The following is an 18286-nucleotide window of genomic DNA, read 5'->3' as shown; positions in this document are numbered from 1 at the left end:
TCTCTCTCTAAAAATCAATAAAAAATCTTTTTTTAAAAAAAGGTAAACTGAAAGACAAACTTATACGCTTCTCATAAATGATTAACTGAAACAATGATAAATGATTACAGAAACTGCTACATTTCAGGTTCACACACAACTTAGACACACATTATTGGGTAAAGGAGATGTGTGGCCATCTGCACAGACCCAACAGAACCCCCAACTATCCCCACCTCCTGACAGAAGATGAGAAGTTTACAAAGAATGGGTAGTAGGAATGCTCAGCAAATAACAGGGTTGGGGGGGGGGGGGTAGGCTGAGACACTTAATTCTACAAGAGAGGTGATGGCAAGGTTCCCCACACAACTCCACCATTGCACAATTAAAAACCCCACTGATCCAATTTTTTAAAGACACGGTACCCATTTTCTATCTTCTAAAACTGGGGCAACCTGCGTGAGGAGGCGGGAGAAGGAGCTTGCGCCCACCTTTGTCCTCCGAGATGACCTGCACCAGCTCGTACTCCTCAGCCGGGTCCGCGTCCAGGTTGTGCTTCAGCATCGCCCTCTGGATCACGGCGGGAGTCTTATCCTGGCTCGTCAGCTGAAAGACAACGAAGTGGTGTGCAGAGTACTTAGCCTCCTGTCTCCTGAAAGAGTTCTCCGGCACCCTTATTCTTGCTGTCTTGTCCTTTCCAGGAGAAATGGCCCGGGGAGTGAGAACAGGACCAAGAGCCAGAACTCCTGGGCTCTCGTCCTGGCTCCAGCCTTAGTAGACAAGGGATGATGGGCCATCTACTCTCAGTCACCTACTCCGAGTCACAGTGTCCCCCCTATTAACAGAGAGAACGCATGCCTTGCTTATCTCCCTCGCAATGGTTGAGGTTCCACCAAAATGATCCTTATCTGCTGAGCTGCTGCTATGACACCGGTTACAACCTGTGGGTCAGAAATGGCCTGTTCTGCACACCAACCATTTCAAAAAGCACAGTGGCCCTATGACCCAGCAGTCCTACTCCCAGGTATCACCAAGAGAAATGAAAACATATGTCCACAAGAGGACATGTACACAAACGTTCATAGCAGATTTACTCATAATAGCTAAAAACTGGAATCAACCTGAATCTCCTTCAACAGGACTTTAGGGAATGGATAAAGAAATGATCCTATGTTCCCAATAGAACACTAAGGCAACACGGGGGATGAATCTCTACATCACGTTGAGCCAAAGTAACCAGACACAGCAGATTACATGCTGCAGGAGTCAACTAGCCTGTGGTGTTAGGAAACTAACTTCAATTAACCTTAACTTTAACCAGGTTAAGAGGGGATTGACAGGAAAGGGCACAAAGGAATTTTTGAAAGGATGAAAAAAGATTCTTTTCTAGACTTGGGGTGGTGGTCACATACATAGTCACAGACATGGACATTGGCATGGACATAGACACAGACACAGACAGAAACAGAGAATAGAATAGAGAGTTCTCACAATTCAAAGAACTGAACACAAGATCTGTGATTGTAATTGTTTGTAAATCATATTCCAATAAAAGTCAGTTTCTAAATGTTTAAAAATAATAAATCTAGCACTTGTTTAAGTGTAAGTAAAGTTTCCCCTCACCACCAATTCTGACTTTGTCCCCTTTATCTCTGCCCATCAGCCGCCCGTTTGCAGGGTGCTCAGAAATGGCCAGTCTGCACACCGAGGGCTGACTCATGTACCATCCCTCGAGTGATTTCTTTAAATATGACAGAAAGCAAATGGAAACACAAATTATTCTTACTTAAAAATAAAAGCTGTTCTCACCAGGAGGTAAAAGGAGAGACAACCACAAAGACAAAACAAACAACGATGTCTAAAGTCCTCCAGAAAACTGTGTCATTGTGAGCCCAAGGACGGCAGGGCCCAGATGTCTCCCTCTAGTCAGGGCAGCAGCTGGTATCTGCGACTCAATAAACAACATGCCCTACAACGGGGTCCTTGTAGGTGACAGAGACCTTGCACATTTGTCCGTTACCAAAACAGCTGGCATCTCCATTTCCAAGGAGAAGCAAGTGTACACAAAAGCTTACAGGAGGAAAACATGCTGTTGGATGGTCTGAAGGAAATGCTCCCACAGCTAAGTCCCAGTGGAGGGGGAGCATGAAGCCCAAGGAGAGAGGATGACATGTTGGACAAAGACGGTTGTCAACTTGAAACCTACAGCCAGGCTACCCTTATCTTCTTTACCTTAATCTTCCCCAGGTGAGTCCGAAAGAAGATGGGATAGGCAAGGGCTTTCCTTGGGTGATTAATACTTTGTACCATAAAAACTACGGAGGGAAACTGAGGATCACAATTAGTATTAACAGCTCAGTCACGCAGCCGCGTGCCGATGTACTGAACCGGCACCATCCAGTAGTTATACAAAATGAGCCACATTTGTAATTTTAAATATCTACTAGCCCCATTAAAAAAAGTGGCTTAAAAGAAAAATTCACTTAAATAATATATTATTTAATCCAATACACTCAAAGTATTATTTCAGCATATAATCAATATAAAAATTGTTAATGAGATAGTTTGCATTCTGTTTTTGTACTAAGTCTTCAAAATCTGGTGTCTAGCCTGACCAGTGTGGCTTAGCGGTTGAGCATTGACCTATGAACCAGGAGGTCATGGTTCAATTCCTGGTGAGGGCACATACCCAGGTTGCAGGCTCGATTCCCAGTAGGGGGCATGCAGGAGACACCTGGTCAATGATTCTCTCTCATCATTGATGTTTCTATCTCTCTCTCTCTCTCACTCCCTTCCTCTCTAAAATCAATAATATATATGTACATAAATATATATATGTATATTTTTAAATCTAGTGTCCATTTTATACTATTCCCATTTCAAATGTTTAATTTCTACCCATAGCTAGTGGCTACTCCACTGAATGAAGCCATGTGCAATGATGCTTGGGTGTCACCTCCATGCACCTGAAATAGGGACTTAAACTATTCCCTGTGCCCCTTTCCTGAGGTTAGTTTTCTAACACCACAGGTTGTGTAGCCTGTTTGTGAAAGAACGGACTCCTAGAGGATGTAATCTGTGTCTGTTTCTTTGGCTCAAAATGATGTTTTAGAGATTCATTCACAGTGTTGTATGTATCACTTCTTAGTTCTCTTTAGTTCAGAGACACCCTAAATTTGCTGAGGGGAAACTTGCTTCTCTGGTAGGCATGTGAATAAGCTGCTGAAAACACAATAACATGATGACCGGGGCTTCCTGGCAGTTCTCCTACCTTCCCAACGAGGCTCCTGGACCAGCCCCTCCCTTATTACTGAGAGTTCTGCCTCAGGCTACACACTCTCCCCCATGACATATCCACCCAGCAGGGCTGCATGGCTCCCAGTATTCGACTCCAGTACCAACCCGTATCTCTGACCAACTACTAGACAGTGCCATCTGGATAGCCTACCAGTACCTCCCATTTCAATGCTCCCAAACCTCCTCCTCCAGGAGTTCATTCCTCACTTGACAGGACCACCAGTCACCAAGCTGCCTGGAGAGCCCGAGTCCTCCCTCTTCCCCATTCCCACAATAATAACCAAAAGCTGAGAAATGAATGAATGGATTCTACAACTCTACCTCATAAAAATATTTTTAAAATTCTTATCGTCTCCAATCACATGACCATCATCCAAGCCCTCATCGTCTCCCACATGGAATATGATGGCAGCTTCCAAACTTGCTTCCCCACCTCGGTCCCAGCCCTGCACCCCAGCATCAAGACTCCACAATCCCAGTTACTTTTTTAATGAATAAATCTGATTGTGACTTAAGAGCCTTCAATAAGACCCTACTGCCTGGGACTATCACACACTCCTTCATGTGGGTCGGGGGCCTTTTATGATCTAATCTCATCTCTCTTAGAGTGGTTAAAACATTTTGAATAATGTTTTACTATCTCCCATTTGATTGTAAGTTCTTCAAAGACAAAAATGTCTCATTCATCTCCATATCCTCAAATCCTTGTCCAATGACTGGTACACAACCAAGTTCAATAAATACTGTTGATTCAATGAATGCCTTAGTAAAGCTTTTCTTTAGAATGTTAGAAGATAGTTGGCTCCGTATCCCTTGTTATATTCAGAGCTGAGCTTGTGAGCACTCAAAATGCCCTCAGAGAAGACAAGTGATGAAGCTGAGAAATAGGATGTATTGAGGGGTTTCATAGCAAAGGAGACCTGCTTTTCCATCTATGATATTTCCTATAAACTAGAGTCTATTCTTGTGATAAACACACCAGACCTGACTGACACACATACACACCAGGAGAGGCTCTGTGTTCCAAAAAGACTGCCATCATTTAAAGTGCTTTTGGGACTGTGCTCAAAAATACACAGTCTATATGAGAGCCTCAAGAAGGTCAGTCTCATTTATCTTAAACAGTTCCTTGTGGACTCACACTGTGTTTCCAGCTTGATCATCCACTTTACTAAGTTTAATTCCAAATAACTGAAAGAAAAATTCACCGCCATGGAGGACATTGCTAAGACTGCATGGCCACTCAGTTAGCACCCAGACATGGAACCCCCAGGAAGACTCCCAAGAAGGTGTGCAGCAGCGGTCTCCCTGGCATCCAAGTAGACATTTCTGGAAAGGATGGCAAAGACCCGGGGAATAAACCTTAGCAAATTTTAAGATGTAAAAATTATCCTATACGCACTGTGAGAAAGTAGATATTTAGATACTAGAGGCCTGATGCACAAAAGTCGTGCAAGAGTAGGCCTTCCCTAACCCGGCTGCCGGCACCAGCTTCCCTCTGGCACCCGGGACCCGGGCTTCCCTCGCAGCCCTAGCTTCGTCTGGAAGGATGTCCAGTCTAATTAGCATATTACCCTTTTATTATTATAGATATGCAGCATTGGTGTATGCCCAGGGAGGTCTAGGAACTGATCCTTTGGCACATACTCATTTTCTGTGAACGTGTATGTATATGCTACTGGCACATATTTTGGGGTGTGGGCCTGGGCGCCTCACCATGATGCTCTTGTACATGTTGCCGTTGTTGTCCTCTACGCTGATGCGGATTATGCAGGTGTCTTCGTTCTGCTGGTTGTAAACGGGAGGCAGCACAGTCGAGGTAATGGAGGTCACGGAGACGGAGCGCTTGTGGATCTTGGGGTTGTGGTTGCAGGTCGGAGGGGAGGAGAGGGGGTTGATTAAGGACGACATCCCTGAGGAATTTGTGTCCATGGAATGGATGGAGGAGCACGACGAGGACGACTCGGAGAGCTGGAAGAGTAAACACACCCCAAAGTAAATGGAGCGTTAGAGTCTTGGCCGACAGTGCGCTTCACAATCCTCAGAGCCCAGTTGTTGAGACTAGTACATTTCCGCTCTCTCCTCCACACAGCCCACAGCACACGTGTGTCTTGTCTCTGCTGTGAGCACCTCCTGGGCAGATGCCTGTCGGTGACTCAGTACTTGACCTGATCGCTCTGCATCTGTGTGAGGCAAGGGGGCGCTCTCATTCCCCCTTAGCAGCTGCTCTTACGGACGTCAACCAGCAGGTGGCAGCAGATACCAGAAGCTGGAGGCAATGCAGTGGTTCCCAAATTTATTTGGCCTACCGCCCCCTTTCCAGAAAAAATATTACTCAGCCCCTGGAAATTATTTTTTTTAAAATTTTAATAGCAGTTACTCATCGCCCCCAAATGCACCTGTGGCCATCAACGCCCCCCCTGGATCGCTGCAGCGCCTACCAGGGGGCGGTAGCGCCCACTTTGGGAATCACTGCAATAGGGGCTCCTGCAGGAAGTCGGAAAACCTGACAGGGCAGAGGAAAGGGTTTCCTGTGTTTTTTCCAGCCCCACTTGCCCTGAGCAGGAATGATGCCCCACATGCATTTCCATCCTGACTCCACTTTGCCATCAGATTGCGTAGCAGGAGAGAAATGTTCATATTTTTAGAAGATTCTAAGAGAAGGAGTACATTTTACTGCCCTACATGAACTATTAGTCCTAAAAAGGCCTTTAGAGGTCACCCGGCCCGTTCCCTTTCTACTGCTGAGGAGCCTGAGGCCAGAGAGAAAACTGGCGACAGTACCACCTGGACATGCTCCCAAGTTCCCTGGTGCCCGTGGTCAGGTTAGGTTCACAGAGCCACGGTGTAGCCATCGCATAGCCAGGGCCCAGTCTGCAGCTGGTGATGGCGCAGTGACTGAACATGGTACCCATCACCTTGGTGACAGTTATCATGTGAGGCTGGGATGAGCTTGCACATGTCTTGTGAACAAAACGCACTGTAGTGATGAGTCAGAGAACATGTGACTTACCCGAGGGCACACAGCCCGTGAGCGGCTCACCACTTTCCACATTTGCTTCTAGAACCAACTGTACACATTTCCATGTTGCATATCAAGAATAATTAAGGAGTGAGGTGCTATGTTCATGAGCTTTTCTGATTAACGACACCGTTTTCCTGTGTGCAATACCAATTACCAAAAAAGTATAGGATGACCCAAATTCACAAGGTGGTGTTCCAAAAAGTCATTACACTGAATCATTTTAAATATCAACTTGTATTGTACAAAATTACAAGTAATCTCTCAGAATGAGTTAAGCCAATCAATCCTATCAAATAACCTGGAAGTCCTTTAAAAAATGTGACATTAATTTATTTCATACCAGTCTACCTTTCCATGGAAACAGAGCTCCAGGAACTTAGTTTTCTGATTACCTGGTTTCCAAGTAAAATGGAGTCTACTCCATTGTATTTCCCATGGACTTCCTCCAATGGCATAAACATACATTAAATTCTGCATGGTCAGTTTAATTAGAGCCCAGCAAGCTGATGTTTCAGCTCTGAAATGCAGGCGTCTAACTGTGGCTCCATCATAATATGGTTTAGTTACATTTTTTCCTTATGCTCCCTAGTGAATGAACCAGGGGCTCGGTGTGAGGGCTGGCGGATGGTGGGTAATCAATAGGCTCACTCTGCCTGCAGGTGTACCTCGCTGGAGCCGAGAGAGCCCATTTTCCAGTTACTGGTTCAGTTTCATCACCTTCTTTTTCCTTCATATAAATCTACTGTCCTTTGTTCGATTTTCCATGATCTCAAGGACATTTACAATTCAGGTAAAGCCTGGGAGGTAAAGCTGGGTTACAGCAGCTACAAACAGACCTCCTGAGGAGCCCCACCTTCTTACTGAGGATTTACTCTGAGGGGCAAGTGTGAGAATAAATGTTTGGAAATTGTGATCAAGGAAGTGAAGACGGGAGGGGATTACACTTCACTACAGAGCCAGTGGGGAAGGCAGAGTGCCAGCTTGGAGGCTGCAGCATCGCGGAGCAGGAGGGGCGGTGGAGGTCACCGGGGCAGCTCTGAATTGAGCAGGACAACTGAGGCCTTTCCATTAGCTTCCAGGGATGCCGAAGCCTAGCAACTACTTGCATCCAATTCCATGACTCATTTTTAAACCTACAGAAATCCAGGCCTCGGAGCCACGTTCATCCAAAGAATAAAAATGTCTGACTCGTGCAAGAAATTGAAGCACCGGGGTGACCAGGGAGACAAAAAGGAATGAAGCAAGGGGCGAGCAAAGGACACACGGGGCTTCGGTGGCGTTTGAGAAGGGAGGACCTGGACCTACGCGCATGTCCATTGCAGCAACAGGTGCAAATGAGATTCTGTCTCCCTCCTGACCGGGCAGAAATCCCACAAAGGTGTGGGCGATACCTCAGTTGTCACTTCTGCACAATGTCCATCATCTGAAAAGGGGCCTACAAACCATAAAGGCCTGTCCGAAGGTGAATGAGACTTCACTCCAGACGGACAGACACAATGCTGCAGGTCAAGGTCATGGAGATGGATCACGCCCCTGGCTTAGGAAAAGTGCCCGAGAGATAGCTGCAGGTGTTTGCAGAGACTTTCCTCACAATTTGGACAATGTTCTCTGGATTCCAAAACAGAGAGGTGAGAAACCCAGCTGGGGCAGCACCGGAGTCATCTCGGTGACGGGCCCAGAGCATGGTGTCCCGCTGCACTGGCCACTTTGTGACAAGGGCACCGGGTCGCTGCTGCTGCTTGGAACACGATGTGGAAGAGCACACAGACCCCCTTGCACAGTGGGTGTAACAAAACGAAGGACTGTGAGTGACACCCCACCTCGCTGGCCTCAGCATAACCCAAGGGCCAGAAGTCACTTACATAGCAAGAGTGTCTGGCCCTAAACCTACCAAAATGGTGCAAATTCTAGTCACATCAAAGTAGATGCCTTTCTTTCTAGCTCAATGACCAACAACTGAAGCAGATCTGTGTAAGATTAAAATGGACCGGTGGTTTTATTTATGCAACATGGAAATGGAAATCCTCTCTGGGAATTTTTTATCACCTCTCATCACTTTCCTTTAGTGAGGAGCATGGTAGACGGTATCATTGTTACCAATTCCTTACCCTCCTCTGCATCCATGCCCTTTGCTCTGTGACGCCTCAGTTCCTCCCACTAGAAGTGGAATATAGTTCCCTGCCTCGTTTACTTATGTGGGATTTGGCCACATGACTTGCTTTGGCCAATAAAAAGGTAGATATGATCCAGGTGAAGGCTTACTGTGTACTTACGGGGTTGGGATTGCCTGCTTATCCACCTGTCTTAGGCCATTGCTCCAAAAAGAATGGAAGGCGGACAGAGCAGACCTGGACCAAACCCATGGCCTAGGGCCAAGCCCAACCCCAAGCAGCCAGCCTGCTGTGCATGACAGAGAATAAATGGCTATTGTTTTAAGCACCGGGTTTTAAAGTGCTTTGCTATTTGACATTATTGTGGTAACAGGTTGGCTGAGACCAGGTATGACATCAAGAAGCTGACAGATCTCTGTCTCTGGACTTTTTGCTCCTTCTAGGAAAATCCTACATCTCCTCAATAAAGTGTAGCCCGGGTTACAGGCTACAATCCTTCGGCTGCCTCTGGGTGTGGGTACGGGACAATATTTCAAAAGCTAGAGACATACACTGACCAGCTCCTTGCTTTTGGACCTGTGTCTGTAAGGAACGAGTCCCCAGCTAGAACTCCACTTTTGACACCTATTAAAAACATGACTTTCCAAATACTGTGGAGTGATAAACCTGAAAACAGACATTCCTCATGTGGCAAACACTAGGGCGGGGGCCGGAATTAGGCATTAGGGGGCGGGATTAAGGCTGTACCTTTTTTTGAGGCTCATCGGGTGTGTCCAAGGGAGTGATGGAGCCCTCCTCGACCTCGGAGTGGTTGGACTCGCAGGAGGACACACTCACGGAGTCCATGCTTTCGCCAGAGCTCCCGCTGGCCGTGGACTTGGGCTGCTCTTTGCTGGGAGTGCTACTGGTGATAATGTCCGAGCCCAGGAACAGTCTGCAGAAAACACAATGCCAGGCATTTGGCTCTTACAAAGCTGGAATCCGTGATCGAGCAAATATTTGTGTGTTAAATCCTTGATGTTTTCTCCATCTTTTGTGCTCTGTCCTTATTATTTTAGGAAAACATTTGCTACAAGGTTTCTAACAGATCATAGTAAATATCTTGTTCCAGTAGATAATTTCCAACCTCAAAGAACACACAGATTGCTTAGCTGGACCCAGGGCCATGTTAATCTGAGGTCTTTCTAGGTCAAGGGTTCTTCATTTTTTTTTAACAGAATCAAAATCCCATCATCAGACGAACTCTGTGTGGGTGAAGAAGACTGGCCCTGGAGTTCTAGCTGGGAACTCACAGACAAAAAAAAACAAGGAGGCAGATTCTGTTTCCTACAAGTTGATGAACTGTAATATCTAAATCCCTTCACTATAGAACAACTCGCTAAGAAACATTAAAAACCCTTTTTAAAGTTAGGCATGCGAGATAGTAGGGAAAAATCCCTCAAGGCCAGAGAGGAAGGGAATTGAAGCCAGAGCAGGTGAGCTGGTCTTGCGGCTGCTCTGGGTGGGGAGTGGGAGGCGCCAGCCTCGGCAAACGAGGGGCACGGGTTTAGCACATACACAGCCCCAGAGGTGAGGCAGGGAGTGGGAACTGAGACCCCTTCCACACAGACAGGACCCTCAAAGGGCTGCATCCTCAGGAAAAGATGGGCTAGAACAACATCTTCCCGTTGGCGCAGGAAGACAGCGGGGCAGCTTCTGTCTCTGCCTGAGCTTGGGTGAAAGAAAAGTGTCTGGAGCCCGGCCAGCGTGGCTCCGTGGTGGAGCATCGACCTATGAACCAGGAGGTCACGGTTTGATTCCTAGTCAGGGCACATGCCCAGGTGGCAGGCTCGATCCCCAGTGTGTGTGTGTGGGCGGGGGGGGGGGCGTGCAGGAGGCAGCCAATCAATGATTCTCTCTCATCATTGATGTTTCTATCTCCCTCCCTCTCCCTCTCCCTTCCTCTCTGAAATCAAGAAAAAGAAAAAGAAAAGAAAAATGTCTCTCCAGAAATCGTATGTGATCTTAGAGTTGCTACCGAAGCACTATAGGAACTCTCCGGACAGTAATACTCCTGAAGGAACTAGAATTTTAAATATATACATACATGTACATATTTCTGGAGAAATAAACCTTCAACCCAGGCTGCAGAGAATTCTCTGATAAAAATGAGCTCACAACACAAAATTGTAAAATAGATACAAGAAAGCATCCTACCAAAGGTTCTTCCAGCTGTGCAACTTAATGAGGCCATTCTATTTGTAAAGGTTCATTCTGCCTCAATACCTGGCATCTCCGGCCTTCAAACAAGGCACCCCCTCCCCCTAAGGCTCCAAAAGACTCTCCAACCTCTTTGAATGAGTGAACCATTGACTGTAGGGAGAGCAAAAAAGGACATTTTCCACCTTTGTATAAGTGCTAAGGTCATAAAATCTTTTGAAAACACATGCAAACACCCTAACATGTACAAGAAATAAGTTGGGGGCATGTGACCTCTTTTATTCATAATAAACCTGCAAAGTCAACGGCGATTACCAAGGATTACACCTGAGCATCTTGGCAAGATCCCACCAGTGAGAGGGCTATAGACAGCTCCCACCACAGGGCTCTGGCCCGACAGTCCTGCCTCCCCTGGACTTCACACGGGTCCTCACAGAGATTCTTGCCAGTGTTTTGCAGAGATAGGACCCGGGGACGCTAGCGCACCCGGCACAGTAAGAATGCACACTCGGGCTGGAAGGAATGTGAGAGAAGCAGGTATAGAAAGTGAGTGTGCAGTGGCAGCTACCAAGGACAGGGAAGAACAGCAAGTGGGCAAAGGATGCAGCGCTTAGGATGATCTACCTGTGCTGAAAGCCCCAATTCCTTGTGCAGCAGAGGGGACCAAGAGGCCCTGCATTCCTCACCTCACCTATCAAGGAGCCTGATTCCTTGTGCAGGTGTGTCCATCTTACCAGCTGACAAGGCCTGGTCAGGCCTTTGCGTTATCCCAGAAGAGAACCCATTCTCCCCCATGACTGCAGCAATGAAAACATAGCGAGAGACTGTGGAAAATTCCAAGAGGTGAATCTAAAAGCTCAAAAATCTAGCATTTAGGAGGGCCAGGGTAGACATCCCGACAAGGAGAGAGGTTTGGCAAGACGACAGGATTACCTTAAAAATGCTTTCTACAAAATCACATGTTCCACCCTAATCCTCAAAAGCCTCTTATCACCTGGTATCAGGTAGAAAGCAGCCCGAGCGGCTTCTGATAGCGGGAGATCACGCCATCCACGCCCAATAGGGCCTGCATATGTCGCACTGGGAAAAAGACAGTAACAAGTCCATGCGCCGTCCCGACCGATGTGACTCACTGAGGCCGGTGGAGAGACTGCCAGGAAGTACCAAACACTCACAAACAGAAATTTACACGATTAAGTCAGTGGGAGAGTTGGGATGTGTCAGGTCACTCTGCCACGAAAATACTGTCCAGTGTTACCAATGATGTTCTGGCTTGGCCCTGGCCAAAGCAGATGTGTCACTCAAAAAATCAGACACAGGGGAGATGAAGGGTATTAGAGAGGGAGGTCTTCAAAAGAGAGGGAGGTCTGGGTGTCTGGCGCAGAGGAGTAGAGCGAGCGGGAAAGATGAGGACAGAAGTGTGAGACAGCTGGGCGGGGCTGGGGAGATGCTGCAGACCCTCAAGAGTCCTGAGGGCCATGTCAGACTCCGGATTTTACTGAAAAGGAGACGAGCAGGAAGTGAGCCACGGAGGGCCCCTCCCGTGCCTGGCTCTGAGCTGAGCATGCAGCCCTGAGTATGATAGACAGGCTCCTGCTTCAGGTGCCTTACATTCCCCTGGAAGGAACATCCAGTGCAACTGGCAGGGATGGGGTAGACAGCAACGTTAGAGAGGGTGTTCTCTCAGGAGGTAACACTTTTGCCAATATTAACACAGAGAAAGAGCACGCTAGGCCAAAGGAACAGCTACTGCCAAGCCCGGTGAGGCTGGAGGGGCCTGGAAGACGGTGAACTACGTGGAGCGTCGGATGAGAGGAAGGTGGTCAAGAAGGTTGGGGGAAGATCGTGCAGGGCCTAGTGAACTAGGATAAGGAGTTCAGGTGCTACCTTAAAAAAAACCCTGGAGGTTTTAAGCAAGGAAATGATAGAACCTGGTGTATACTTTAAGGGACTCCAGACTATGTGGATTGCTGGGGCCGGGGTGGGGCAGAAGCTGGGAAAGGTGTTGCTGGTGCTCCAGGTAAGAGATGAGGGTGGTTCGTACCAGGCAGAACAGAGAAGAAGGAATGGATTTAGAAAATATACACAGTGAGTTCATGACAGAAATCAGCTATTTAACAAGTGAGTGAATGGTCCTTCACTTTTGCCCTGGCTCAGGGCATCTGTGTTGAATACCCTTCCTCTCCCCTATTCTGACGGGGCCCCTTGAGGCCCCCGGACCCTGCGTGACACTCACAGGCTGAGCCTCTTCACCATGCTCTTCCGAGGCTTGGGCGAGGTGGCGCTGGCGTCCGGAGCTGCTTCCACCTCACAGGACAGGGCGTAGCTGGGGAAGAGAAGGGAGCGCGAGGTCAGGGCTTGGCAATTAAAGAGGTTGAAATTCACGTGATTTGCTGGTTTTATTTTAGAGGACGGTTCTGATTACTCAACATAAAGATACGTACCATGTTGTTCTATCACACGTGTCAGAGGGCACTGACTCAATGACCAGATCTTACAAATTTACACATGTGCCTCCTCCCGACATCCCCCACTGGCATACAGACTGAGGCCGGTTAGTTCCACGTGCCCCACATACGTGGATGTGTGCTTTGTACCAGCATCAAAGGCTGACTCCATTCTGTTTCCTGATCATTCTCCTCCCACTGCTAAGCCTGGGGAAGAACCATCTCCTGTCTCTGTCTCCCTCCTATTACTGTGTGTGCGTGTGCGTGTGTGTGTGTGTGTGTGCGCGCGCGCGCGTGCACGAGTGCATGTACTTTCTGTAAAGGACCAGGCTTTGCAGGCTGCATGGTCTCTCTGGCAAGTACTCAACTCTGCCTTTAAAGCATGAAAGCAATCATAAATATGATGTGAATGATTGGGCTGTGTTCCAATGAAACTTTATTTATGGATAAAATCTGAATTTCAAATAACTGCCCATGTCACATCCTTTGTCTCTCCTCCTCCCCCCACCCCAACCATTTAAAAACACAAAAGCATGCAGTGAGCCGATGTGGACTGCAGACTCTAATCCTCTGGGCTACACGGTAAAGACGACTCCACTGAAGGGCCAACATTCAAGACACTGGAGTTAACGTACCTTTCCATGCTCCCCAACCACTGCTCCGAAACCTGTCCCTTATGTCCCAGCCACACCAGAATTCTCACTGTCCCTCCAAACACCAAGCATGGCAGCCCACCGAGCCTTCACTCATATTCTTCTCTGTCTGGAATGTTCTTCTCCAGATCTCCAGGTGCAACCCGCTCTCCTTCCCAGAACCGCACACATGGTAACACTTCATGGCCATCTTCCCTGTTTCCCCCCATCCCTGGCCAAATGAACTGTTCCTGCCTGGAGATCCTGCAGCATTTTATTTCAATTCTTCATGAGCCGCCTTCCCTCCCTGACTGAAAGCTGGTACCAATTAACAACAGTGACACACATGGTGATGATCGGTGGTGGTGGTGGTGATGTAGCACTTTAGCAATGTTTTCCCCAAATATGATTTCATTTAATCCTCACAAACAAACATCTTATAGAAGAGCATCCTGATGATCAGGAAGGATGAGTGACTCGTTCAAGGTTACAGAGATAATCAATGGTAGAGCAAGAATCTGAAAGCGCATCTTCCGATGTCATCAAACCAGCTTTTCCTGCTACATCAGTATCCTTCAAAAGCCAAGCGTCTAGAGCAGGGGTGGGCAAACTTTTTGACTCGAGGGCCACAATGGGTTCTTAAACTGGACCGGAGGGCCGGAACAAAAGCATGGATGGAGTGTTTGTGTGAACTAATATAAATTCAAAGTAAACATCATTACATAAAAGGGTACGGTCTTTTTTTTTTTTTAGTTTTATTCATTTCAAATGGGCCGGATCCGGCCCGAGGGCCATAGTTTGCCCACGGCTGGTCTAGAGTCTAGTAGCAGCTCACTAAACAGCTGTTGAATAAATAGCCACGTGAGGAACTGGGTGTGGTATTCCCCTCGCCAGCACCACAGCTCCACCTTGGTGGGCAGTAGGTCCGCCTACCTCTCCTCCTCTGTCAGGAGCCGCTGCCTCTGGAACCACTGGATGAACTTCTGGTCTGGGGTCATGCAGTAGCTGTTGCAGGCAGACTGTAAGAGCTTTATTTGGGCAATCACTTCAAATTCCTAAAGCAGACAGAACACCAAAAAGAAAGAGTGAGGAATAAAGCCAACCAAATACACATCTTTTCACCGTGAAAAAAAAAAAAAATGCCGCATTAGGATAAATGATGGAGATTAGGGGAACTCCAAAGCACTGCCTTCCTTTGAAATAAAATAGCTGAATAACGCTTAGAAATTCTAACTTAGAATCTCTGAAGGCCTTGTCTGCTCTAATTGTCAATCCTCCGTTCTCCTTAACAAAGCAATCTGTGTGAACAAAACACACTATTAAAGCAACCCAAACTAGTTACTACCTAAAGTCATAGTGACTTCCTTTAGTTCTTTTCTATTTTAATTATAAGGATAAAAAAGTTATTTTTAAGTCGAATATTTCTAAAAGATAAACAAAAACATTTGGAAGCTCCCAAGTTCCCCACCCCCGTCTTCTTCCACTCTTACCCCTCAACAAATAAGTTGTGGTATGTTCGAATATCTAAACAGTTCGGTGCCTCCAAACTAGAATGTTTAGATTTCCCCAATCCTTGGGTTTTTACTACTCCAGTAAATCATTTAACCAAGTCTTTTAAAGCTCACAAGAGAAGCAAGTATATAATTATGTCCAAAATTATTTATACTTCCTTAGATGCATCAATAAGGATTTTTATTTTTAAGTCAGCAATGAGTATAAGCTTTAGCCTTGGGTTTTATACTCAAACTTTCCAAGCTAGTGCTAGTCTTAAAGAGAAAGAGATTACCATCTATGGTTATTCTGAATTAAAAGACAAAAATGGGTAACAAGGTAACAATGTGTTCTGTCCTTACAGGACATGACAGGGGTAACCAACAGCTGGCGGTCTATGGTGTCAGTTTCCCATCCAATGACCTCCGCCCTTGATCTCAGTACCCTCAGGCAACATTCATCGTTGGCTACAGAAGAAAGCATGCTCTACCAAGGACAGAAGTCTTACATCTGTCTAGGTTAGTGTATCTTGTTACCAGTGAACTCAGCTTGCTTAGCTCCTGGAGTTCTGGTTTTAACTTCAAGGTCATGTGCTTCTGAAAATTTCTCTGACCCCACGAGTTGGGGGATAGATGCCCCTCCTTCTGCTCACAAGCCCTTCAGCAGGTCGCCTTATAATTGCCTCCTTATGTGTTCACCTTCCTCCCGGATTGCGGGCTTTCCGAGGCTAGTGAGCTCTGTGTTTTGTATGTGTTTTCTGCTGCAATACCCACACCTAACACAGCGTCTGACCCATGGGAGGTATGCAATCGATATTCGTGGAATCAAAGAGTGAATGAATGACTAAAGAACAGTAAGAGTCCTCTGGGGTGAAGTTTTTCTTTTTCCCACTTGTTTTCCTTTGAATCTTTTAAATACCTATTTAACTACAGCATGTCAACACCAAAGCCACACCAAATCTTCAAAGCTCTGTTTTATCTTTTTTTTTTTTTTTTAGTGCCATGCAGAATTATTCTACTGTCCACACAAAAAATTAAAATTTATGTTGAACACCCTTTCCTCTGCTGACAGGAAAGAAAAAGAATAATTCTTTAAATAACAGTGAGACCCTTTCCTTTCCTCTCTCAAATAGACCCATAAGAGTTAACCATCTTTATTAATTCTTCTATGTCATTTACTCTTAGGAAACCCATAAGAAGAGGAACCCGTTATTACTGAAGCCGATTGTGAAGAAGGGGGAGGAGGTGTAAGGAAAGAAGGGCGGGCTCGGCAGTGGCTGGGAAGGATGTGAGCTCTGGTTGGCTCTGGCCACGTGACTCCATCTCGCTCAGTCCTGGTTTCCTCACCTTTGAATTGAGGATGAGAAATCTACCTCACGGGGCTCTTGAGGGATAATGTATGGGCGCATGCTGAGCGCAGTGGTATATGACAAATGATCAATAAATGCTAATTCATTTTTTTCTGCCTCTACTAAAAAATGTAAGTCCCCACTTCTTTCATTTTGTCATCCCAGATAAGTCACATGGAAAATCAAGATCTCTACTTACCCGTCTCCTTTTCTCAAAGTTGATCAGCCCACCCTGAAAGGAATTAAGAGAGAGAGAGTGTGACAAACCAAACTTTGAAACACAGCCAAGCCCTGTGTTGTTCTAGGCCTTACTAAAACCAATTGAAGGTTTTAATTAAGATTAAAATAAAGTCATAAATATTAATAACACTGTAATTATGGCTACCATGGAGGAAAGAAAGCATTGTTTGCTTCAACATTCTTTTAATTATAATAGGACAGGATAGGCAAACAGCCTTCTCTTAAACAACTAAAACAGTAATATTGAGGAATTACAATTCAGAATCCAAATACATTTGCAGAACCAGGAAGGGCAAGAGCTTGAGTAAATGTTCCATTACACTTTTTTTAACCAAAAGTAACAAAAACAGATGGTCCTTGACTCATACGAGGAACCAAATTGTCAATGGTTTATCAAAAGGGAAGTCTCTTCTACGAAGCATCATGAAAAGTTAAGTTTCAGTTCTTCACCCCAGCTCCTATTCTCAGGAGGCTGAACTTAACTCTAAATCATTGTCACTCCCCCATTCCCCAACACTGCTGAGTGTTTCCTGAGATAAGCTGAGGCAGAGGATGGAAGGAGACATAGGCAAGGCAGCAGGAACGAGCATGTCCACAACATCCACGTGAACTCGGAGGCAGGTGTGTGCAAACTTACTGCCACTCCTTCTAATAAAGGCTGATTACATGTGGTAACCACGGGCGAGAGATGGATGCAAACATAACCTTCACTTTCATTTCAATATCAAACTTATTCTCCACTTAATATTTTAATAGTTATAAAAAGTAGCTTATTTGACTGGGTCCAGCTCCTTTCCCATCGAAAGAGAGAGAGTGGGTGTGCCCAAGTGTGGCTGCCTCAGAGCAGACAATAATAAGGAAAAAAATGGAATATTGAAAAATCCACAAACTTGACTCCCTACCCCACCAGATAGGGTGGAATGTTAGGGCATATCACTCCCCCCAAAACCCAATTCAACATCAAGTTCTTGCTCAAACCTGTTCCTTCATAAGGTCTTGCCATCTCTTTCCTCACATGGAGCTAATCATGACCTCCCTCTTACCAAACCGCATCTGTTTGAATTCTTAATTTTCTATCAACCCCGCCAGCTTTGACATCTACCTTCCATGGGATTGTGAGCCACTTCTGGTTACTCATCTTTGTATTCTTCATAGCATCTAGCACAGTGCCACGGACACAGTGGGCCCTCAATAGACACTAACAAAGGTGAATTTCTCTCTTGGGTACCAAGGAGAAGGCTGCAGGTGCCACATCGCCACCTGCACAGAACTCACCTCGATGTAGTCCTGGAGAGCGGTGTCGAGCATGGTCAGGTCGGTCAGGAAGGTGCCCAGGTAGGGCACAGTGCCCTGCATCAGCCCCTGAGGAGGAAGCACAACAAAACTGTCTTGGCTGTTCCTGACAAGCCTACAGGTTTCAATAACCTCCATGCTGGGGCAAATGGACCTGCTGTGGGCTACGTTTAGCAACGTGCCCATTCGCAGAAGGAAGCAGCAATCTTTGAATGGCCAGGTAA

At 46.3% G+C, this 18286-nt stretch overlaps 1 protein-coding gene across 2 annotated transcripts in view; it reads right to left on the bottom strand.

Moving 5' to 3' along the window:
• Positions 1-18286, bottom strand: part of RGL1 (ral guanine nucleotide dissociation stimulator like 1) — a 220481-nt gene that overhangs the window by 4367 nt on the left and 197828 nt on the right. For both annotated transcript variants that reach the window (XM_070396944.1, XM_070396945.1), the window contains 7 exons: positions 18045-18131; positions 16729-16761; positions 14624-14745; positions 12848-12937; positions 9160-9346; positions 4993-5247; positions 471-585 (listed from right to left, as the gene is read on the bottom strand). In XM_070396944.1, the coding sequence (XP_070253045.1) occupies positions 471-585; positions 4993-5247; positions 9160-9346; positions 12848-12937; positions 14624-14745; positions 16729-16761; positions 18045-18131 (889 nt within the window). The remainder of the gene's footprint in view (positions 1-470; positions 586-4992; positions 5248-9159; positions 9347-12847; positions 12938-14623; positions 14746-16728; positions 16762-18044; positions 18132-18286) is intronic.

The sequence above is a fragment of the Myotis yumanensis genome, unplaced genomic scaffold (genome assembly GCF_028538775.1).
Source record: "Myotis yumanensis isolate MYYU_CA2020_CCGP unplaced genomic scaffold, mMyoYum1.0.hap1 SCAF_17, whole genome shotgun sequence".
Lineage (NCBI taxonomy): Eukaryota > Metazoa > Chordata > Mammalia > Chiroptera > Vespertilionidae > Myotis > Myotis yumanensis.
Note: the sequence above shows the minus strand (reverse complement) of the source record. Positions and strands in the feature narration are given on the sequence as shown.